The sequence below is a fragment of the Lonchura striata genome, chromosome 3, assembly GCF_050655825.1.
Source record: "Lonchura striata isolate lonStrDom1 chromosome 3, ASM5065582v1, whole genome shotgun sequence".
Classification (NCBI taxonomy): domain Eukaryota; kingdom Metazoa; phylum Chordata; class Aves; order Passeriformes; family Estrildidae; genus Lonchura; species Lonchura striata.
The window spans coordinates 24,025,046-24,049,749 of NC_140705.1; the positions used below are offsets into that span (position 1 = coordinate 24,025,046).

The 24,704-nt window shown below is 39.5% G+C and overlaps 1 protein-coding gene across 19 annotated transcripts in view; it reads left to right on the forward strand.

Annotated features, from left to right (window-relative positions):
• Window positions 1-24,704, forward strand: part of MLIP (muscular LMNA interacting protein) — a 108,371-nt gene that overhangs the window by 36,517 nt on the left and 47,150 nt on the right. For 11 of the 19 annotated variants that reach the window (XM_085574644.1, XM_085574633.1, XM_085574636.1 and 8 more), the window contains exons 2-5: window positions 11,111-11,269; window positions 13,256-13,624; window positions 19,465-21,090; window positions 21,909-22,043. In XM_085574644.1, coding sequence (XP_085430770.1) covers window positions 13,382-13,624; window positions 19,465-21,090; window positions 21,909-22,043 — 2,004 coding nt within the window. In that variant the 5' untranslated portion in view covers window positions 11,111-11,269; window positions 13,256-13,381. Of the gene's footprint in view, window position 1; window positions 3,677-9,418; window positions 9,924-11,110; window positions 11,270-13,255; window positions 13,625-19,464; window positions 21,091-21,908; window positions 22,044-24,704 lie in introns of those variants that run through there. The other 8 variants (XM_021551162.3, XM_077782374.2, XM_085574647.1 and 5 more) reach the window with 3 other exon arrangements.

Sequence of the window (24,704 nt, forward strand, 5' to 3'; positions counted from 1 at the left end):
GTTAAATGCCTGGCACAGATGACTGTAAAGGGTGCAGCATGTGATGGGAAGCCTATTGCTGATAATACAAGAGGAAATAATCCATTTCTTAGAGATTAAAATATTAACTGCCTTCCCCTATGTGTACTTTATTTAAAGGTTGAAAATTTAGCAGCAGATATTTCCAGAGTACTCTATGTATCCCTAATGTACCATCGATGAGAACTCTGTTCTCTTATTTATGGAAGGGAGCTGAGGAATATGGGCTAGCTGGTATTACAAGACTTTCACTGCTGTCTGAAATGACAGTAGAAAAAAAATGTCAGATTAACTAGAAGCCCCCAGTCTGGTCATATATTAGTGGATACAGACTAAGGTTTTAATTTGAAATCTATGACAGTGTTGCTTTTCTTTTTTCAAAATACCCTTTCCTGACTGATAAAAAAAGCTTGTTAAATCCAGAGGCCAGATGGTTTTTTGAATCTTGGAAAACATATTTGAGAGTGTATCATGATCATTTAGTGAGATAACACCAAAGCATGAAAGATATGCTATTATCTATCATTGGCATGTGGGTGGCAGCTGTATGGCCTTTTGAAAATTTAACACAACTCTTTCTTAATATTCTTTGCATCCCTGCTCCAAAAATATAGTTCTTCAGGAGTACCAGTGCCCAGACACAAGTTCTAGCAGTTTGGGAAAGGAGATACCTCTTGAAAATGTGATTCTTATTTTAAAATAATAGTAATAGCAGAGTCCAAACACAGGAAAGAAACTGTGCTGCCAGAAGCAAATCACATCACCCTTTATCTTCCTCCTGCCAGATCAACTATTTTTGAATGAATATTTACTTTCCAATTAAATGAAACTTGTCCAAAACATTTTAACTCTCAAAATACCTTACTTTCTACAGTTTTAAAGAATGAAAATATTTTAATAAACTAAACTGAAAATCCATGAAGAACTTAAATGTACTTTTAACAAGTTTTCTTTAGCTGACAACAGACAGCAGTAATAAAAGAGGAATATTAGAGGAAAAGGAAACTTTTAGGAAATCAGAAAATCAAAATGAGGAGACAGCTGTCAGTGGAGACAGGCATGTAGTAGCTGCAGGTTGTGTATGAGCATATCACTGCATTTTGGTGTTTTGATGAGAGCAGGTGGAGCTCGTTGGTTGTATCGGGGCAGGAGGTAATGACAGGATCTGTTAACCTGGGGCATGGGAATGGGACCATTAAATCTTACAGAGGTAGCTGCAGTCTCTGATGGGGGAGTGTTGGAAACCGTCTTGTATCCCCTCCTGGAAAGAATTTTCTTTGCTGAAAGTGCTGGCAGTGAGAATGAATTTGAACCTGAAGCTGTAGTCCTTTGGGTTTGAGGACAATTTTTTTTAGAGTAAATGCTACAATTAACAGGTGACCATGGTACAAAGGGCCATGGTTGTTCATTTCTTCCTGTCAGACTTGGATGACTGGGGTGTTCACACTGAGCTGAAGTGTTTTGGATAGAGTAATACCTGGGGAAACACAGAGAAAATACTTTTGTGAAACAAATGATGTTGTGTTTGCCAAAATATTGCTGAAGTGCTCTTGCTAACAGCAAGTTTTCCCCGAAGCACTGAGAGCCCTGGCATCCAGCATATCCTCATAAGCATCCATGAGGGATTTCACACACAGCTGTTAACCTGGAGAAGTTTGAAGTGTAACTCATTTGCTAAAGAGAGGCTGTACCAGTCCTCCGTCTGTTGCATCTAAGCAAATCAGCAAAGCAGTGCTTCAAAACTGAGCAGAAACCTTGCACAGGTGGGAAATGCTCAGTCTCATCTGCTGTATCCAAATCACTACCAAACCTCAAGGGCAGTAAGAACAGATATCTTGTACAACTCATGCAAGCTAGAGAAGCACATATAGAGAAGATGCAAAAATTTCTAGTTACTTTAATAGCAAAATTAGCAATCAAAACACAAAGTTACAATGTTATTAATTCCCTTTTCCCTGACAGGAACATGTTGAAGGAAACACTTCTCAAAAACAACATTTATACGAACCCTTTTGTTAGTCAAGATATTAAGAGAACGAGGCTGTTGTTATTAAAACAGATAATTTTTCACAGGGTGTGTTTTGTTACTCAAGCAGCTTTCTCAAACCCTCATGAGCTAACTCATGCCCAGCTGGAGCCACAGCACTTTGTGCAGAAGTAGAAGGATTTATTACTATGCCTTTGGCTTCTAGGAAAGTGACCTGTATGTGTAATCCTGCAGTCTTTGTCTGTGTACAGCAGATACAGGGAGGGGTTCAACTTGTTCATTGCTGATTCCAGTATGTCCTGGTGGTCTTGGGCTGATGCCAGGTATTCTGAATTTATTATATATTTTGTATTCAACCAGACCATTAATCCCCTGAGTTTATCCATTTGGGAAAGACTTTTGTGTACTACCTCTCACACTTACCCTCTCTTCAATCTGTTTTTTCTTAACACCTCCTCATTGTACTGAAGTTCACACAAACTCTCACATTCATGGGACTTAATATATTGTGATGTCGTCTAGGTACAGACATACACTTAAAGTCCAAATGATCCTATTATTGCAGCTCGTTCCCAATGACCTCACAGATGAAAGCAACCTAGACAACTTTCTCATTTCTACCACTTTTATTTTCTATGCATTTTTATGGAAGCTGCCAGCATCTACAGGAGTTTGCAGGAAGGTGGGTGATGTTGATGGTGGGGCTTACCCTGTGCTTTGGGCCCACTTGAAGTTACTGTCTTTGTTAACAGTTTACTTGTTCCTCCTTCATCAGCCAGCACATCCTATATCTAAATTTGATGGTGTTTGGTATGTTTTATGTATGCCAGATACTGGTTCTTTGCTTGCTCTGTTATCCTTAATACCAGCACACAAGGTTACATTCCTGTAGTGAGTAACAACTTATTATTAATGATTTGTGCTTGTAACCCTAAGGCTTCTATTCCACACTTGCACTTTCAAGGCTTCTGCTATTATCTTGTCCTTGTACTTTTGGAAGCATCTTTTAAAATCCCTTGTTTTTCTTCAACAGTCTTCAAATTATGAAAGCATGACATGTGGTATTAGCACATATATATCCTTTTTCTGGAGTCACTCTGTAGGTAATCCATTGTACAAAATTAATGGTCTGCTAGGAGATTAGCTGAATTTGTTAAAGCATATGCTAAGAATGCCAAGGTTGTAGGTTCAATCCTTGGCCAGTCACAACACAAAGAATGAGCTGGACTCATTGATCCTTATGGGTCCTTTCCAACTCAGATTATTCTGTCATTCTATCAGTAAGTTTTCAACACATGCAGGGGTATGTGCAGGCACAGCTGTGATGCTGCACATCAGCTGCTTCCAAAATGCATTGCTTGCAACAATATCACTGTTGTGTTCTTGAAAGGAGAACAGTAGAAATGCTCACCTGTGCTGGCTGCACCTCTAGGCTTGATTCTCCTCTGGTGCCATGGGCAGGGCTGGCAGGGCTCAGTGTGTGGTGGCAGAGCTCACCACACACGAGCCTCAGCTCTGTGGGGAGGGAGCTGCCCTGGCTGGAACCCCTCCAGTCCTCAACCGCTCAGACATTTGGTGACACCAAAGGCAAATGGCTGATGTGTGATACTATAAAATTGAAGTTCCATGCTAGCATCATCCCACAAGACTGATGTCTCAACTCTGACAGATGTAAGTAGGGATTTGTTTATTCTCCCAGTGCTTGCTTTGAAAACAACATCCTCTTATTGATACGCATAGGCTTTTGGGAAAACACAATGAGGGGAATTATGTCATATAGATTAATGAGAATGTGCTTTAAGGTTACTGTGAGGGTAAGAGCAGCATTTTGGGACTCTTACAGGGCTGAAATTGCAAGAAACTTACAGGAAAAAAGAATAAATTATAACTTTCAATTTCTCACTGAGTAATCAAGTCGGAATTGTTAAAAAATGGACTGGAAAATCAGGATCTGTTTTGCCTCACTGCTATACTAATGTGATTAACCAGTGTGCAGCCTTTTTTCTTGGGCAGAGGTATGACATTGCATAAGCATATATTAGGTATATCAGTTTTTAAATGTATCTGATAATGTGCTAGTATGAATGCTCTACATATGAGGGCATAAGTCCTATGACCTTGTAAGGACTCCAGTTTCCAGGCAGATATTTTTCTTTATCTGCAGGCACTGGATTTAATCTGAAGTCTCACATTTCCTCAGAAGTCTTCTGACAATGAACAATATAAAAATACTTGATAACCAGCCCATGTGCATGTTAGACAGCACCAGTTTTTGTTTTATTTTGATTTTTAAAACATTTTCTTTTGCCTTCAAACTTTTCCAGTCTACTTTTGTCAGTCTTTGACTGCCTTCTATGGAAGGCCGGATGGCAAGCCTGGCCACACTAGTGAAAAATCATCAACAGTATTTCAGCTTAATTTCTGATTGATCCACAAAGTAAAATGAACACAGGACAGCCAGAAGGAAGAGGTGATTACCTGCTGAGGGAGAAGCAAGGGGCAGTCTGGGTCTGGGACAACCTAGCCATGGTTTGGTGCCTGGGTGATGGTACAACACAGTGTTTTAACTTGGGAGATGTTGCTTCTTAAGAAGTTTTGGAGATTAGAAACAAATAAGCCATTTAAGGGTGTCAGTGGTGATATAAATATGATTTAAAGACCCAGGTCATCTTAGGGTCTAATATTTTATGACCATTTAGTCATACTGCATTTAATGAAGTCAAGTAAGCATAACAGGCAAGGTATTTGTCCTTAGCAAAAGGAGGAAATGAAATGTTATTTTTACTTACTTTTCTTCAAATTTAGCTGCATATGTGTAGAGCAGTATCAAAGAGCAATTACAGTTATATAAAGTCTGCTGGGATGAAGAGCTAATTAAAATGATGTCTGAAAAAAACCACTTAGTCTGAATGAGCTCTTGCATTTTGAATAATAGATTAAAATTTTATACTATTGTTCATTTGCTCTTTCTAGTGCTTTACACACATCACACATTAATTTTTAAAAGATACTTGTCTGCATTTGAGTGTATTGATGTAATGAAAGAAGAGCACAAATGATTTGCTGAAGGTGATAAAATGGGCATATCATAAAGCTTGGGGAACCTTCTGGACCACAGCTGTCCTTGGGAACTTTGGCACAAACTTCATCTTGACTGTAATTCCATTCTGGACTTTCGGAATGGGTTTAGCTTTTTTCCTCTGAAGTCTCACAGAGAGAAAGTTGGTGTTCATATGATCATCTGCTGCTGTTTGTAAAAGGTTTTAGAAAAGCCAGAGCTCATATTACACAATAAACAGCTAATCCATATTAGGTTATTGTGATAGCTATAATGAGTCAGGATATGAAGATAGGCTGAAGATTCTTACACCTCATTCATTGGTAATTCCATCTGACTAGATTTTTCTGTCTTGAGGAGGAGAAAATGTCTCTATGGTTTGACTTTAGTCAGAACATAGAAAAGGAGTTTAGGGAGAGATTACAGAACTCAGGCTGTGTTTTTGGATGGCCCCTCTCCCTGGCTGGGTGAATGGTGTGCTCTCTCTGAGTGTCAGAGCTATATTTATCTCTCAGGAATTGTGGGCATGTGAATTAGTGCCCTGACCAAAACAGTGCTTCAGTCAACATATTTCTATTTCATAATGTACATGCTTGTTATTTTGCTATTATTTACTCGTAATTTCCTTTTCTGTCCTTTAAACAAATAAGTATCTTCAAAGGAAGAACTAGATTTTTCAAGTCTGAGGTTTTCTCAGGGTGTTGTTTTATTAATGGAATGACTTACATTAACAAATCAGTGGAAGAAGTGGTAACGTGAACCAGCATATTGAATTTCACTTTAGCAATCTGTATTCCAGAAGGAAGTCCTGAGAAGCAATCATTGACAATAGAACCTCTATTTAAATTACAAAATAGGCAGTATGCTGAATGCATATAGAGCATATGAGAGATTAAAAAGAAGTGTTCATTTGTGTTCATAAGGTAACCAAGATGATAAAAATGGTCTCTACAAATAAGGACTACAGAAGCTGTGGTAATGAAAACAATAATTAATATAATTTAATTTACTATCCCCAGGGCAGCTGTAAATTGATGGTATTAATTATGCAACAAACTGTTTGTAAATTGATGACATAGGAGCTCATGGAAGTAATCTAGAATAAATTTTTGTTTTGAAGCTTTTTGGCAATATATTATGCAGCTGCCAATAAACACCAGTGGATATTCAAAGGTTATTAATATTAAATTCTATAATTTGTATTCTTCAAAAACCTAATTAATGTGAAGGCTGAATTTATAAACAATAAGTTATTTCCTGTGCATTATATTGGTTATATAATATAAACCAGAATTCCTTAGTATTGAATTCAATAGATGTCACATTTGGTACTTTTCTGCCACTGTAACTGTACTGATTCAAGTGAATTCCAGCAGCAGGGAATGTATGATATTGAATTACCTCTGCTGTTACTACTGATTATGGAGAAAAGATGATAAGAAGTTTAATATATTTTTAATATATATTTGATTTTTAAACTTTTTTCTTTATTGTTTACCTCTACATATCAGAGTGACTATTAATAGATGTAATGAAGTGCTGGAAATCCAGCCTGTTCATTTCTTTTCAGTTCTTCAAGTTTAGAAACATCAGCCAGAGAGAGAGATGGTAAATAAGATGAGCGTATAAAAAAGGTGCAAAAATCTTTTTTCTACCTTAAAGAAGGAAGTAGTTACTTTCACTCTGCATTGTTCAATAAAAATTTGAATTTTAAAATGTCGAAGTACTTTTACGTATTTAAAAAAAAAATCTGTAAAATGGAAGTAAGCACTTAATTTAAAGCAATGAATATTTCTCTTTTGTTTTCCCTCAGTGGCAATGTTTGTGTTTTCTGGCTAGTTGTGTTATATTTGCTTGTCTAGGTTTCTGTGAAGCAGCTTAGGTTGCATGACCAGTTTTACCAGCTGGGAGTGCCTGTTTCTCAATTGCTAAGAGTGAAACTAAGAGGAGCACGGTCCTGTCACTGCTTAGTGCAGTATCTAGCAGCTTGAAACTGTCTGAAATCCAGTAATTGTATTTGCTTGTGTATGCTTTCTAAACTCTAAGAAAATAATATACACTAGTATATAATTAATAGTGCCACGATTTAATGGCATCTCTTACCTGAAAAAAAAAAATCTTGTTTGTCTATTTTTATGTATTTTCCAACCATAGTTTTAGCTTGCAAGCAATTTTGGTGATTATTTCCACAATGTCTTTAGGCCAAAGACAGCAAGGTTTTCTCTGTGTTTTTTCCACCAAAGCAATAAAATTGGAAGTGCAGGGTAAGACATATGCAAAATAAGGTGATATCAAGATGTCTCCATTACTATGCAACAGTCTTGAGCCTCCAGTCCAATTTCTTGTTTGTATTTCTTCATTACAAATATGCAGATAAAGTCTTGAGAGTTTAGCAATGCTGACACATTATATTGGAATTTGCCATTAATCTGTTTGTGTTTGGGCTTACTATTTGCACACTTGTTCCCTCTCTTCCTTTTATAAGGAATATTTTGCTCTCTGATTCAAGAATGTCCAGTGATACAGGACAGCTTCTGTCAAGTGTCAAAACAAGAGCATGACTAGAGGGTGAAGTAGAAGGGGAAAATGTTTTTAAAGACATCCAAGGTAGCCAAAGTCATCAGCTCATCAGCTGCACTTCCTAATTAGAAAGAGAAAATGAAAGCAAAACTACAGGCTTTCAGGAAAGCAAAGGCCATTTCTAGCTGATTTTAATGTAGACCCAGGCACAGTGTAATACTGCCGTCAATTGTGTCAGCTGTACAGAAATAACTAATGCTGAGGTGATGCTCCTGCCTGTGTGCAGGCAATCCTGCACCTTGCAGGCACCTTTGGGTGCAGCAGGTGCTGGGCTGCAGGCTGCATCCCTGGCTGTGTCGCAGGGACTGGCAGCTGCTCGCTAGCGAGTGCGTCCTTGGGTACTGATGGTACTCGGCTAGCTTTCATCAGGTGCAAGGACCAAGTGTTTATTGCACTACCTAATAATATTTAAAAATTGTGTTGGTCTTTTATGAAAAGCAATGATCAGAGTCATGTACCTTAGCTCCTGAGAGAAGGACAGAGCTGTTGTTTCTCCTCCACACAAAATAACAACCCAGGCTCCTGGCATGGTGCAGCATTTAGCTGTTACTCTTTCGCTGTTGATTCAGGACGTGCATTATATACTCCAGTGCTTGGTCACTTGTGTGAAATGGAGGGGGAAGTAAAAGTAAGAGAGCACCTTGTACCTGCACACCTGGATGTGTCCGAGAGAGCAGTTTTCCAAACTGTAGAGGAAAGAGTAGTTGACAGCATTTCTACAAATAACCTGCCTCTGTTTTGCCCAGGCACTCCAGGAGGCAGCTGTTAGTAGAAGTAACTAATATTTGCCTAGAGTTTTTAAAAACTGGAAATCTGTGTCCATAATTTTAATGTTCCAGCCACAAGATTATCAAGAAATGTAAACCATAATTCCACTCTGTTCTATAATTGCTATTTACTTATGGATGTAAATTACAAAGAAGCATAATGAGAGTCATAGCTCTTCAATTTGTTTCACCTTAAACAAGCAAGCAGAAAAAAAAAAAAAGGAGCTGAAGCAATAATCCTGTTTTCCTGATGATTCAATATACTTCAACCCTGTGCATATTAGAGTTCATTGAAAAGACAATTAACAGTCATAAGATTTACATCAGGTTATATAACAAAGGAATATCAATGTACTCCATAGTTTTGAATCAAAAAAATTTTTTTTTACACCAACAATAGTGGGAAAGTCAGCATGTTTCATCGTTTGGGGAGTGGTTCTCTTTATCTAGCAAAGGCATGTACAGTTCCTCTTCCTGATATCTGGCAAAGCAACTGAGAGTTTTATGATGATGTGGACTTATTTTTCCTGTTTCATCTCCTGTGAAGGGGATTCAAGTGATCAGAGAGCACTGTGATAAAATGGAATATTTAGGTGAAATTGCCTTCCTTTAGTCTCTCTTGTCTTTGGCAGATTCAGGTCGTATATACACAGGCCTACTGAGAGGGCAAACAGGAAAGGGAGGAACAAGTAACTAGTTGGAGTATGTGGCTGGAAAGTCCCCAAAAAACTGAGAAGATACTTAAATCACAATTAATTTTTGATATTGTCGTGGTTTGACACGGAAAGAGAATTTTTTCCGGAAGGAAGAGGTCAATTTAGATGTTGACCAATTGAAGGTGGACACACCTCTGAGAACACAGAGGGTTAAAAGCAGAATTCCCAGGGGAACTCGCTCTCTTTGGTTCTGGTCAGTGTGCAGTGCAAACCTCCCCTGCCCAGCCACGAGCTGGGTGGGAGAGGGGAAGCCCCATGGCCTAAGAAAGGTAGGCCCCAAGGGTGGAGGGACTGGAACCGGGCTGGCCCCTGCAGATGGAAGGGTGGAAGAAATCTGGGATGTCTCCATTCCCCCCCTCCCAGAGTTCCTCTCCCGAGAGGGAGAGAGAAAGAGACAGCAGCAGTTCTGTCAGCAATTCCACCACGAGGAAGGAGGAGCGAGGGGAGCTGCTGCAAGGTGCCCAGTGCGTGGGAGTTGCTGGATGTCCGGGCATCGAGCCATCCTGGGAGTTTGGACTTTTAACCCTTCCTTGAGAAATGAAAGCTTGTGAATTTTTTTCCTTCCCCTCCTCGGTTTGAAAGAGAGGAAGAGGGACACCTTGGACCCTGGGATGTTGGAAGGAGGAATTCTGGATGGGAGGGGGACAAGGAGTGGCTTTTGGCTGGACTTTTCCATGTTAGCCACAACCTGAACCAATCTTCTCCTCCAAGAGGGACTGTGTTTTGGGAGGATGCCAGTGAGTCAAGAGACCTGCTTCAGCTGGGAAAAAGACAAAATTGGAGTGAACAGAGAAAAGGTTAGGGGGTTTGTGGTGGCACCCCCTTGCCCTGGAAAGGAAAGAGAAGAGAAGAAGATCTCTGTTCTTGAGCCCTCGGCCCCAGGGGAAAATGGGGGGGACTGTGGTCCCAAACAATGAAAAACTGAACTGTTGTTTTCTCCCCTCTTGGCAGGGCATCCTTGAAAGGAAAAATCCTAAAAGCAGTCTGTCCATCTATGCATTGGTGGTGAGAGCACTGTGCATGGAAAGGAGAAGGGTCACCATGGCAAACTTTTTCTCCGGGTGGTGCCATGTGTGACATGGAAACACAGGATGTGGAGCTGTGTTTCTTGGGGGGTCTGTGGCACAGGAGAGACTCTGTTCCCTTGATGGACTGAGTATTGATTGTCTGGAGGGTGGAAACCTGATTGGGGTCCAGATTGTGTCTCACTGTGGTTTGTTGGAGTTGGGTGGAGGGGGGGAGGAATGTTTTGCAAGGTTTTCATTTGATCTTTGTGTGTTTTTTTTCCCTCCTTCTTTAGTTTTCTCTTTCCTTTTGTAGTAGTAGTTTAATAAAGTTTTTTCCCTGTTATTAAGCTTGAGCCTGCTTTGCTCTGTTCTAGATTCCACTTCACAGCATTGAAGGGAGGGATCACATTTTCATGGGGGCACTGGCATTGTGCCAGTGTCAAACCATGACAGATATTGCTCAGAATTAGCTGCATTTGCATTAGAAAATGTAAAATATGAACATTTTTTTTTTTTTTGGCAGAGCAAAAGTTTTCCCAATTTGTTTTTTGTTAAGCAAATACTCTAGGGGCTATAATTTACCCAGATACACTGGTATAATTGAATTTTTTTCCTACTAAAGTGGAGTTAAACAACGATAAAAACAACCTTGAAATGGATTGAATATGGTTTTCTGGTTTTGTTATGGAAAATTGAAAGAGCAAGCTATCAAACAAAATTCTCCTGTCTGCTGTGCCACACCACTAGAATATAGAGAATGTTGATGAGTATAACCAAGGCAGTATTTTGTTTGTTAAATAAGGCTTTAGTACACAATTAGCCAATTAAAAAATCCCACCAAACCAATGACCAGTAGAGTTAATAACAGATATGTAAGTTACGTAGATTAATTATTTCAGGTTATTCATATTATCTCAGCTCTCATAACAATTGCTTTTATTTGGATAAAGAAGCTGATTTAATTTTGTGTTTTGTAGGTCTCTTCTCAAGAATCTGGGACTAAACCATTGACCTTCACATTTGTACCATCCATTGGAAAACTTCCAACTCATTTTGAGGTTGTGGATATCTCTAAGTTCCTTGTGACAATTCCAGAGGAACCAAAGGATCTGAGCAACCAAAAAATTGTAAATAAGGTAGATTTTTGTTTACATTACTTTTTTCATTTCTTCAAAAGATAAAGAAAAATTTATTCTGAGCACTGCTGAATTGAAGCTCCTTCTCTTGAATGGTTTCTTGGCTTGTGCTTTGTTTAATTACCAAGATGGGGAATCATTGTGCAGGAGAAGGCAAGTGTCTGTTCAATAGTTTGCTTTGCCTTTGGAAGACATTATATTGGAAGGAAACCCTTGATCATCTCAATTCTGTGCTCTGTCAGTCATGCAATGGCAGATGAGAGGGATTCCTTCTAGATCTTCATGACAGCAAAGGTGGTGTGCAAGGAATGTTATCACATGGAAATTGACCAGGAGTTGTTCACTGGATGCTGGTTTCAGCAAATGCCAATGCTGTGGCTTCCAGAAAGGTGCCAATTCCTTTCATAGCTGCATAGTAATGCATTAAAGTGGAAACAAGCTTTTGATTTTGGAAAACTTGTCCCTGTAATTTCCTGCAATGGTGAAGCCAGCAGCACAACATTCCTGGCTCTCCTTCCTTTAGTCAACCCTTTGTTTGTTTATTCCTTTTCTGCCTCACAACATTTAATGTGTTATTTTATTCCATGCTGCTTGAAAGGCTACCACAATCCTCAGGTTAATATTAGTGCTTATTTTTATTTAGTGCTTTTTTGTAAAAGCTCTTTCCCTGGGATATTGCTGGGGCTGCAGTTCTGGGTGGTTTTCCATCTAAGAAACTTTTCACAGGAGTTCACAGACCTCTGACCTGAACATGTTCCAGCATTTCAGTGTCTTGTCTGTCGAAATAGGTGATAGGTCTGGACAAAGGATGGATGTATTTGAAGAGACATTAACTGGAATATTATCCCCAGGTGGTTTAACTCATTAGTTACATTTACAGCTGCTCAGTATTGGTTTTGTTATAAGTAATGCTCAGGGTAAAGCAGAATCAGGTCTTGCTGTCATCCATCTCCATGTGTTTCTCTGTAGACAGAGGAAACTTCTCTGGTAGTTGATGCAGTTGTAAAGGCCTTCATAACACAGATTAGTCCCTCTTCTAAAATGTCTAGAACCTGAACATTATTTCAACAACCAACATCAGATAATCAAAATAACACTGTCAAACTCATAATGGTAGTATGCCCCTTTGTGGTCCAATATTTTTTCTAAGAACTGAACTCCAGGACTCATGGAGCTGCCAGTGAAGTGGAAATTTGTAATAAGCGTGTTCCTCAATCAGCAGTCAAATATGAGCTCCATCTGGAGGCTTCTTGCAGAACACAATACATCTATTCATTTACCTGATTCCTCCTCTGAGGGAAACATGATTTACAATAGCAGTTTCAATACTGAATGCTTTAATGATATGTGTGTTATGTGTGTAGTCTGCACTATTCCTGCTTTCATCCAAAGCATGCTTGAGAAGTGACATACTGGATGTGGAAATTGCAGAAAATACAAGGAACAATTGTGGTCTGTGCTGCAAAGCTTGAACATACAGTAAAGCTCTCTGACCTCTGAGTCTGTTTGCTCTCTTCGAAGAATGCCTTGTCTTAAGGGCCTTTGTTTCTTCATGAATATGTATAGGTTTTGTCCCAGATTTGTCTGTCAGACTTCTCTGGGGAGCATTGTCTGCTCTGTGGATCCCGCGGTTGGGGTGCCTTCCCATCGTGTCTGGTGTAGTGTGGTCTGACAGCTCCTTCGGCTCGACTGCACCCTCCTGCCTGGTTCTGTGCCGGTTGTGTCTCAGGCCATCGCTGTGCCCAGAGCCCCCTGTTGCTCTGTGAGTTGCTGGGAATGCAGCCCCACAGCACTGGCTGGGGCTGGAAGCTGGAACTCCCCGGGGAAGTGGCTTCTGCTGTGTACTCATGCCTAAATTCTTCATTTACCCACTGCACTTTTGGTAGTGCAGAGACAGCCACTACCTAAAGCCAAAATTGCTTCACATTTTGGGGAACACAAATAAAATGCAGTTAATTGGGATCTTTTTCCTTTTATCTTTTGCAGTCTGACGCAGTCTCTGATGAGCTGGTCTTAAAGAGTGAGGCCAAACAAGACTGTGTGTCCACTGTCTATACAGACAGCACCAGAACGGCTTTCCAGTCCCTGAGGTGTTATTCAAGCAAAGGAGAAATGCAGGAGAATGACCTTTTTAAAGCTGAGTTTATCCTGATTACGGACTCCGGTGATGAAGATGAAGGAGATGCTGCCTCAAGCAACATTCATCAGCCTTCCAATGGCTACAGTCCCGTCAGTGCTCAGCTGCTGACCACATCCCATGTTTCCCCTGGCACCGAGGCAGGGAAACCTCCTGGCGATGGGCACCTTCCAGGTGTTGCACTTTCCCACAATACTACTGATCCCCCAAAAAATCAGGTAATGAGCTCTTTAGACTCTAGAGATAACCTTCGCCTTCTAACCTTTCAGGATATGGAGCCAGTTTGTACAGCAGCTGGGTCAATTTGTTCTTTAACATTTTCATTGGCCATTTCTGTAATGTTTGGACCTTAAGGAGGCAGCCTAACCCTTCTGACTTGCTGCCTCTCCATATTATTCTGGTGAGTGTATGTGGAGCAGATGAGGCAGATCTCTGGCTTCCTTTAAGAGCAGCTCATCATGGCAGCAAGTTAATCAGGGGATGTTAGATTCCTAGCTAGTCTAAATTGGGTAAGGGCATTGAAATCAATGGAGCCTCAAGATCATTTGAATTATTAGCATCAGACTTCCCAGACCTAGATTCTTTTTTCTCCTCAGCACCTCTTGCAGTTCTTTATGCAAGAGAAAGAAGCTGTAAAAATCCCATTATTATGATTGTTGGTTGGGATACCTGACTTTGCACAGGTGTAAAGAACTAATTAAGATGAAATTTCTACTTTATGTGGATCTTTATAGGTGCATCTATTGACTTATTAAATTTTCAGTTCTCCCTGGGGCATTTCCAAAAGTCTTTGAAATGTTTCCTTTACAAAATTCATCACTCCAAAGTACTGCATGAAAAGTTAATGTCTCCCATCTTGGGAAGAACACTGATATATATTGAAGGGTGTATATGCAATGGAAAATTCCACCTTTAGAAAAATAACTATGTCCATGTCACATGAAATAAATTCAGGCATTTCCTTTGACCTTGACTGGGTTAGCATCCCTTGCAAATGCAATTCTTCATTAATAATTTAAAAGCAAATGTTAAGCATGGCAACTTTCTTTCTGAAAATTATTTGTATTATTTACTATCTTGTGTTGAAATACTTTTGCTACTCAATTTTTCATAAAAATTCAGAGTTAATTTGTGTTTGAAGACATTGTGGATAAGAAATCCACTCTGGTTTGGGATTCACAGCAGTATCAAATGTTCATTTCTTCTGAGAAACTCCCAGTAAAGTCAGTAAGAATTTTCTATGAAGAAGGTTAAAGTCATAGGCAAGCACACATAGAGGAAGCAGCCTGTAACAGAATACTTGTTCTGAGGAAATACAAATTTACTTTAGCAATGTTTAGGCTTACTTGGGTATGGTTTTAAAAATGCTTTTACAGATATTGGGTGAATTTTGGAATACTATACAGGAGTTCCTATGTTGAGTCTTTAAGTTTCTGGTGGCTTGAGAAGTAAAGAGGAGTTTGGCTGGTGAGGTAACAGAAGTTAAAGATTGCACAGAACAAGAAATTAAGTCCAACTTTGCTAACTGTTCACCTGAACAGGAAGAGAGGCAGTATGTAATATGGGTAATTTCGTATCTTGTAATTATTCTTTAGTCACAAGTTTTCAAGACTGTACTTCCTCAGTCTTCATTATCTTTAGCCATCTCTATTGCTTCATAAAATAGATGTTTCTACTAAGCTGCCTTTCACTATTGTTCTGGTTCCAAGGTTTCCTTAGGCATCACTCTTTCTGACTTGTTATCTAATGAAGGATCATCACTTCTGAAATGAAGGAAAAATTACAAAAGGATTAAAGAGATGCGTGGTTTATTTGTTGATCCATTTCCTTTTTACAAAAGACTCCATATATGGGCTATCATTTCAGTTCTTGGATTATAAGGGCAGTATCATGTCCCTTTTAAGAGTTATTGCATATAACATGACGTTGACTTAAAAGCCTAATTAGACAATGAGTTTCCTATCAGATGTGAAAAAAGCAAGGACCAGTATTGGGGACCATTGCGTTGCAGAAGACCTCATTCAGCTTAATTCATTTCTGACTTTGTTTAAACAAAAGGAAAAAAGGAAAGCATTAAAAAAATGGAAATTTCTGTTTTGTGAGACATAGAGGTCCTGACAGATGTTTGAAAATGCCACTCTATATTCAAAGCCTGAAAAACATTACCTGTTATTCTGGTCACATTTGGAACTTTTTGGTGATAGTTTAATGTTTATATATTGGGTGTGGGGCTTTTTTTACCTTTTAGGTTTTTTTTTTTAATGTTAAAATGAGTCTAGACATGCAAGAGAGTCAGACTGACTCCTGCCTTTGGGAATTTACCCTTTGGGTTGAGTGGGATATCTGCTTCCCTGAATGTCAGCGCATGAGCTCAACTTGGAGAAATTCCTTGACTTGCTGTAGGGGATCAGTAATGGGAAGGATTTTCAGTTACTTTAAGTCACTTGATGTTCCTCTGCCCATTGAGTGACATCTGGTTTGGTTTTTCCAGAAAAACAAGTCAGGGGTCCCTATAAACTCATGCCACTGCTTGGACAATGCACCTTCCTTGTTGGGAGAAATAGGACTAAATACTATTTATATTAATTGAGTCTCAGTTCACAGTCTGATTTATTGTGCTGTCTCTAGGGATTTTTTTCAAGTTTTCCACAGTTTCTGGTGTTTCCTTCTGGCTTTCTGGTTCATAGCTTGGAGTCTTTGTAGGTAATTTGTTTTCATTTTTTTTCTATCTATAAGGAGAGTCTACTGAGGTCAAAGCATGGTTAACTGGGCCCAGGATCAGGTCTAAATTGAAGACATGATTCACTCAGACATGGTTTCTGCCTTTTGGAGTCTCAGTTTGCACACTCTTTCCCTTCTCCTCTTTGACCAGCACATCTTTCAGGGTCTTGCTGATATAACTAACCACATCTTTTGTGCCCTTCCAGAACAGTATGACCTCACCAGAATGACCATTTACCTTATCTCTAGCTCAGTTCTGCCATTTCAAATGTGCTGAAGGTCTTCTGGGCAGGGCTCTATACTAGTATGTCCACTTTGATAATTCTGGAACGATTAACTACAAGGCATCAAGATCTTTTTCAAGTGCCTTTATCCCTTTGTGCTAACATAACCTTGCCACCTATTTCAACTTCATGCATTTTTTGAACATGTATAGGAGAAGAGAAAAAGACTTGCAGTTGAATCACAGACCAAAAAACACAAATCTACTTTAGTCACTCACTTCTTCTGCACTAATCCAATTCACCTGCAGGAGGGTTTTAATCCAATAAAGAACTTGAACAGAAAAAAGAATTCCACTGATTGTGGGAAGTTATTCTATCTCACCTGGTACTATTGAGGCTACAACTGTAAAGCCATGCTCAGTTTGGTGGCCAGCAACCCTTAACTTCAAGAGAGATGTGAGGAAGGGAATGGGGTCCAGCACAAAAGTGTAAATATGTCTGGGGTATATGTGAGCTGAGGCTGAAGGAGCTGGCTTTGTTGACTCCCACCAAGAGACAGCCAAGGAGGCATCTGGGAACTGCCCAGAACCACTTACAGGGCAGTTATGGACACAACAGAGCCAAACTCCTCTCTGCAGGGGCAGGTGAGGCAGCAGTGGCTGCAGATCGCAGCGTGGGAGATCCCACCTGGCCATCAGAAGCAGCTTCCTCAGTGGGAGGTGGTGCAGCACTGGCACAGGCTGCCTGGGGGTGCTGGAGCTCCATCAGAGCTCTGGAGACTGAGGAGACACAGCCACAGCTGACCTGAGCCACTGGTGCTGGTGAGAGCCCTGCTTTGAGTAGGAGGCTGGACTGGATGGCTGGAGTGGATGACCTCTGGAAGTCACTTCCAACCCACTTTGATTATGATTCCCTGATCCTGTAAATAGGAGGTTGATCATTTATAGATGTGGTTATTAATACTGTATTGCAATAGCAAAATAATTTCTGAAGACTTGATTAATGGCTCAATTAGCTCAGCACATGAATGTTCAGTGGTATTTAAACAGAAGAGTACTGCAAAATGTCTTTATCTTACTTGCAGGAGCCTATTTGTCATCTGCTACCATGAGCATTTTTGTAGCTGCTTAGAAATCTTATTAAGTTTTAACTAATTAGAAGTCCATGTACATCATGGGCTTTTATTATGAAGGTTTTTAATGTGTTGTCTTTGTAAGGGAAATTTATCTATTCTATTTTGAAATACAGAGATTACATACCCCAGCTCTGTTTTGCTAGTTGATTAACTTCCAGAATTCATTATTAACTTTAGGAGGCTGCTCCGAATTATCAGATTTATTACCACACTGCTTTTCAACTTATTAAATAATTTTATCTTTTATGATATATTTAATAATAGTTTTTCATAGTGATTAAACACTGGTAAATTACTCTCAATTTCCAGTATTTTTGCTTCTTCTTAATTAGCAGCATTTTCAACAAGAGTCCTAATTTCTCAATTGAATAGACTATATATACAAGGATATAAACGACATTAATTTGATATCCAATATTTGCCCTCCATACATCCATTGATTTTCCGTTTTGAAATGGGACACTTTGACACATGTATAAAACAGGGGAAGTTTGTGTTGTTGTAAAGGTATTCAGAGGTTATGTGTTTATTCCTATAAATAAAGCAATGACCTGGCTTTTCTGAGGTTACCTTATAGAGAAAGAGTCTTTCATTTAAAAGGATTGCTATTTGTATGGAATCATTTAGCAGGAAGAGCTCACTGATTTTAAGTTATAAGGGCTAATAGGATTTTGAAGTGTGTATTTAAACTGTATTTAGGCATATTTTTGCCTTTGAAAGCTTTTAAGTCTTGCTCTTCTGTCGCGGCTTCTTCCAACATGTGCTGGAAAATTAGTTGTTTTGTTCTTATTTTTGTTTTTTGATATATCAATACTATATTACATAATCATAATCTTAATAGTTTGTCTCTATTATGGGTAAGACATGCATTAAAAATATAACTCATAGGCTGAACCACAGCCATGAGCAAGTCGTGTGTTGAAACTGAATAGTATAATAGTCTTTCATGGAGCTGCATAATATTTTCAGGGTATCTAACAGTAGTTAAATAGGTGTTCTTATATTTACACCAAGTATGATAAAATTGGAGTCAATTTCTCTGCTTTCAAATTGCTCAGTCAAATGTTAGGTGACAATTTGTATCCTTTTGGTTTTACAGTTGATTTTAATAATGATTTCATACTGATCTGTTTTATTCATATTGTGTATACCTCAGTTTTTAATTTCAGCATTATAATAACTTGGAAGATTTTGAGAGAATTTCTTTCTTTAGAAGCATGAAACTGTATAACAGGTTGATAATATACTTGTATGCTCTAATTAGTTTTGACAAATCCTAATTAGAATAGACCCAAGAAAAAAGGCACTCATGAAAGAGCTCATTACTGTTTTATTAGTGTATCGAAAGACTATGGAGAAGGGGGTAAGGACTCTCACATGCCTGTGAACTGTCAAATGCTCTGCTCTGTGAATGACAGGAGAAGTGAAAAGCAGACTGGATGTCTGATTGAAGTTGTTCCAAGCAAATTTCTCATTCTGATATCACAGTGCTGCAGAAGGGCAGTTCAGTTGTTTACTGAATGAGAAAAAGAACACTTGACTTGAATCCTATTTTCAACAATTTTCTATTTTCCAGTGAACAGGCAAAGTGAGAAGGGACAGTATTGCAATTTTCTTATCTTCTATTGTGTTTACATAATGTGGATGGCATCACATGATTCCAGACACTCATGGCACTACTGTCCTGGGTTTTACCTAAAAGGAAAAATACTATAGCTTCAACCTTGTTTACATCAACAAAACTGAAGTGTCATAAACCCAAAGTACCATATAGCTCGTCTGTGTCAGTCACCTACCCATAAACACCTTATCCATCAGGCTCTATGTTCAATCTTAAAACAGACCAATGCTTTTAACCTACACAGCAGTACTAATGGAAACCCTATACGCATGACCACAGGACTGAAATATGGGGTGGTTAACAGTTCCACAAGTTTCACCTATTTTAACAATTCTGTTTTTTTTTTTTTCTCTCCAGTTAATTTCTACTCTTTCTACCTCTGATCATCTTTCCTCTAAACCACCTGCTGTCCACTTAATTTCTCCAATTAATCAGAAAGTAGCGTGTGGTGCCATGGTTAACATGAATCAAGCCTCTTCGCTGGAAGATTCCTGTAACAACTGGCAGTCAACAACCAGGTTTTCTAAGCAAGACTCACCTCTCTACTTTCAGTCTGCTTCCCATAGTGCATCTCCCTCAATGTCTAAAATATCCTCTTCTGCATCAAAGAGTTGGTACTCCTCTCCTCGATTGTCTGATAACCTACAAACACCAAATCTCTATAAACCTGACTGTATTTGCAAAATGGGAGGCTTCACCACATCCTGTGTTCCAGCAAAGAGTCCAAATCTTTCCTCCAATCCTCCATGTTCAACTGAAATTCAAGGATTTTTAGCTCAGTCTATATCCTGCAGTTCTTCCAAAAAATTGAATGCTCTCTCTCCTCTCCCTGTACATGTAATAACACATACATTATCTCCTAGCCCTAAACCTTTGTCTCCACCCTCTCTTTACGGGTCCTCTTCGACCATATGTAGTATAAATGAGCCTTGCACACAAACATTATCCAGAGGAAATTCAGCCAAGTCAGGAGTCAAATCCCCTCTGCCAACCAGACTGACTCTCTTGACTGCTGTTCTGAGATCAGGCTCCTCTCAGCGGAGGCCGCTTTCTCCTGCTTCTTGTCCCACATTTTCTCCTAGCTCCCTTAGTTCCTCAACACTTGCAATAGATCAAAAGTTCAAAACAACTCCCCCAACCCCCAAGAAATCTCTTTCAAGCCCTCCTATAAGGCCAGATTCCCCCAGCAAAGAGGATTATTGGCTTTCAGGATGGGCTCAGCATCTGCCTTTACCTTCCAAGCCTGATCCCACCCCGCAAGTGAGGTCCATTTCTCCTAAAAAGCACCCTCCTATTCAATCACTTTCTCCAGACTGCCAAAATTCTTTGTCATCCCCTCTCTCCTCCCATAGAAGAACAGTTGCCTCTCCAGATTTGCAGTCTTCACTGCATCCTCCTTGTGCCCCAACTCCCTCTTCCTTTGCATACCCCACCTCACCTTCCCCAGAAAGGCAGGGCTATTCTGCCTCCAGGTTCCGGGCACCTCAGAAGTCTCAGAGAGTACACACTTACTCGCCCATCTTTACTTGTCGGTCATATCCTTTGCTTGCTTCTACCAGTCCTAGTGGTACATTGTCTCCTCCCCCAGAAAAACACTTATTTCCTTCCCCAAGGCTTCTGCACTCCCCTTCTAGACCTAGATCAGATTCATCCCAAACATCTGTTCAGGAGATCAGTGCCTCCTCTCCTACCCCTTCTAGCATCTCAAAGCAGTGGTCTCTCCCACGGCCTCACTCCACCCCACTGGTTCCACAAACTGGTAATATCAATTCACATCCACTACAATTTAGTCCTTCATTGGTGCAAGCTAATTTTAGGTCTAACTCCTCTCTGAGACCTGAGCATTCTGCCACCTCATCAGTGTTAAAGTGCAGATCTCCCATCTCAGACAAGTCACCAGGCACACTGCCATCAAGACCCAGAGAGCTGACTTCACCACAGTCTTTTTCCCTGCCTCCTGACCATGAAAACATCAAACCCAAGGTACTCTTGGTGCATGCTTATTTTATATTTCTTTGTCCCTGTAGGAAAAAATCACATCCATGTTGCAGAATGCTAGCAAAATAAACAGGATGTGGAAAAAATGTGGAAAAGGAACAGGTTTTGTATCAATAGTGAAGATAGTGAAAATGAAATCTGACCCTTCAAATGGCTAGCACTGTGTTCTGTATTTTGGAGAAGATATTGTAGGAATGCTTTAGCATAAAAAAGAAGATACTTTATTCTTGAGTATGATGATTTACTGCTAAAGATGGAGTGTGTGTGCAGTGGCTTTGATGTACATTTGGTACACATATTTGTGAAGCTTGCCTAAAATCCTGGTGTATCAAAAATCAACTTTGAAGCATATTCTATTCACCCCACTCTAAAGTAAATCCTTATGTGTTCCCAGGGAAAGTAGTAGAAGTATGGTGATCTGAGGTGCAGGGCCGAGCAAGGAGCAGTTTAATGTAATTGATGTGAACTAGCTGTTCCACTGAAAAGTGATTCCCAAGCACCCCACCCTGCCTCTGTCCTCCTCACTTCCCAGGAGGCTTTCCTCACCCTAGCCACCCTGGGACTAGCCCAGAGGCAATAATGAGCTCAGCCTGAGCAAAGACTTTGTGGCCAAAGGCCAGCAAGGGAAGACAAGGATGGTCTCCTGCTTCTTTCCTTTCTCTTGTACTCCTCTGATCTTGTTGTGCTAGACAGAGGATGAGAGGGAAAGAAAAGCCAAGTTTCCTACAGCCTGAACTACTGCAAATACCAGTCTCACACCTGGCAGATCAGCTATGCGCCTGCTGTTTGTCATCCACCCAAAGGCGGGAGAGCCATTGCAGAGTGAGAATGAGCAACGATGGCAATTGCTGCAGGAGGGCTTGGGAACCAGTCACACTGTGGATTTAAAGGTGTATCTCAAGAAAGAGAAGGGAAGGGTATCCAAAAACATGCAGCAGGTAGGTGAAAACAAGAGAAATTGCTATGCAAAAAGGAAGAGTTTGTTGCAGAAGGCACCAGGGCTGCAGGAGGCTTCCCAACCTCTTTTCTTTTTTAGTTTTTTTTGATCTCTGTGCTTTGCCTGTGCTGTGTTCCCTTCCTCCAACTCATATCTGGCTCTGTCCATCACACAAAGTCTATCATAGTTTATTGATTTATTTCCTCACAGCACAAAATTACAGCCTGTCCTGCCAGATCAAGTTGTGTCAGATGTACTCCTAAGAGTTTGGCCATGGCAGGGGTGACATAAAAAAAATGTTAATTGGAAATGAGAGGTTAAAATCAGCACGAAGTAGCAATTGTCATGAATGATTCTTTTAAAGTCCAGACAAGCCAAGAGGAGCCATTGTGCTGAGCAAAGCTGTACAGTGTTGTTACACTCTGTCAGTATTAGTTAATGAAACAAAAAGAGATATGAAATTGTAGAAATTCCAAGAAAAAAACCCTGCGACCAAACTCTAATGCATGACCAAGCCTGCAGATTGTGAAACAGTTGCTGTTGCTGCTAGCTGCTGCATCAAGCACTGTGAGGTCTCTGGCAGTAAAGAAATTCTCTGCTTGTGACACAGAGCTATTGCCTGGGTTTATTATTCCCAGAGGTTGTTGTACTTCTGTCTTTCCTTCTGTCCCTTTTCCTACTAATTCTGCTTTATCATGCAATATGGTGGCAATTTTGAAACTGCCTCACCATCCCATGGAGACTGGGAGAGTGTCCACCAGTATAACAGACTTGGACCATTAGTCCAGTCTAATTTTTAATCACGTAGACGAAGCTAACTCAGCTGGAGATGTGGAAGACCTAAAATATCTAAATCTCATGCAGCAAGGTGTTCAGTGCAAGAGAGGTCTCTCATGGCTTTAAAATGTGAGTCGGAGACTTCACCCACTGTTAATAATACTGTCCATTCAACCCCCCTTCTGCTCTCACTTATTTCCATCCCTAGATTATGGTATAGCTCAATAAATTTTGCTGATGCGTTAATGGTAGCAGGCTGTCCAGTGATACTTGAGCCTCAAATCTCAGTATATTTTCAGAGAAAAAAAGAAAAGTTTTGAGGAAAGACAACTTTAACATCCTAAGCAGCATTTAGGTCTCTTTCATACTAATCAGCTCAACTTTATAACTAGACAAAAAGCAGATTGCTTTATCTGATAGCTGTTGACACATGACAAAATCTTTTAATGTATGAAAGTGTTAAGTGAACATCAAGGGAAAAAGCATCTAAAAGTGCTTGCCTTTGGTGTGTATAATTTGGCATGTGTAATTTTTCAACCTTAATGTTGCTTCAACAATCATTGCAGCAACATTAAGATACACATTAAACAAACATCTATTAAACCAGAATTCGGACATGCAGCAAGTAACTCAAATGAAAGGATAACCTATTAATTTGTTTAACTGTTTATATATATATATATATATAATATATATATATATATATATATATATATAAAAGCACGTGTTTTCCCTTGGTTTATATTTGTTAATGATTTAAAAATGGGAATGCTTTGCGAAGTGAATATAAACATAAATCCACAGATCAGTGTGAAGTGTCAGCTTTGGGTGACCAGAGGAAATAAAAGCCCTCTCCCTAGACTTTGTAGATCCTTTGATAATGTTCTCATGGACCTAATATAGCAAAATGAACAGTGAAATAGGGTAGGGACAGATAAATTCTGCAGGAACAGTTGTTAGAATAAGAACTTCTAGCTTTCTGTTTTGAAAAGACTTTGTAATGGTTTCATGGGATATCATGCTTCCATAGTCTTTGATTTTTCCTATTCCAGTGTAGCTCAGGCATGCTCAGGAATATATCTACCCAAAACAGTTGGGGACCAAACTGACTTTAGCAACATGGAGCTCACCACAGCTGCAAAACCTACCATAACATAGGAAAGATTATTCATGAGGAGCTCTGTCGTACCAAGGTTGGTCACTGATTTTAAGCCTTTATAGCACATCTAGCACATTTTGCAGTGCCCTGTGGGTGCCCTAGGTGATCATTTGAACAAAAAAAGCTGGGACATTTTCCCTCAAACTCCCCAGACTGACGTTTGTCCGAGCTCTGATGTTGGAATTGGTCTACTTTTGGCTGTACCATGGTGCAGGCCAACAGACGTAACCGGCCGTGGCTGTTTAAAATTGCTGCTAGATTCCTGTGAAGCAGATTATTAAATGTATTTAGGCATTGAAAAAATAATTTTAAAAACCATGAAAGAATGTGTAAAGAAACATATTTATAGAGATGAGAAACTGAATTAAAGACTTTCGACTCAGACTTACAAAATATAGCACATTTCTCACAGGTTCTACAGTATTTGGAAATCATGAAGCACATGAAAGCAGTTAGATTTTAAGAGTCTGTTGTGTCTTTGTTTAGTTAATATAATAGTACAACTAACCTCAAAGTGATCGTAGTTCTCTTTTCATATATGATGCACATTTCATCATATGTAAAAGCCTAAGAGATGGTGAAGACATATTTCACATGTTCAGTGATGCAATTTTAGTTGGATTTCAATTACAATCAAACAAGAATGCATTTTGTGAACATGCCTATTTTAATATTTGGAATTCAGTCTTCCATCTCAGTGATCAGTATTTTATTTTAGTTTAAAAG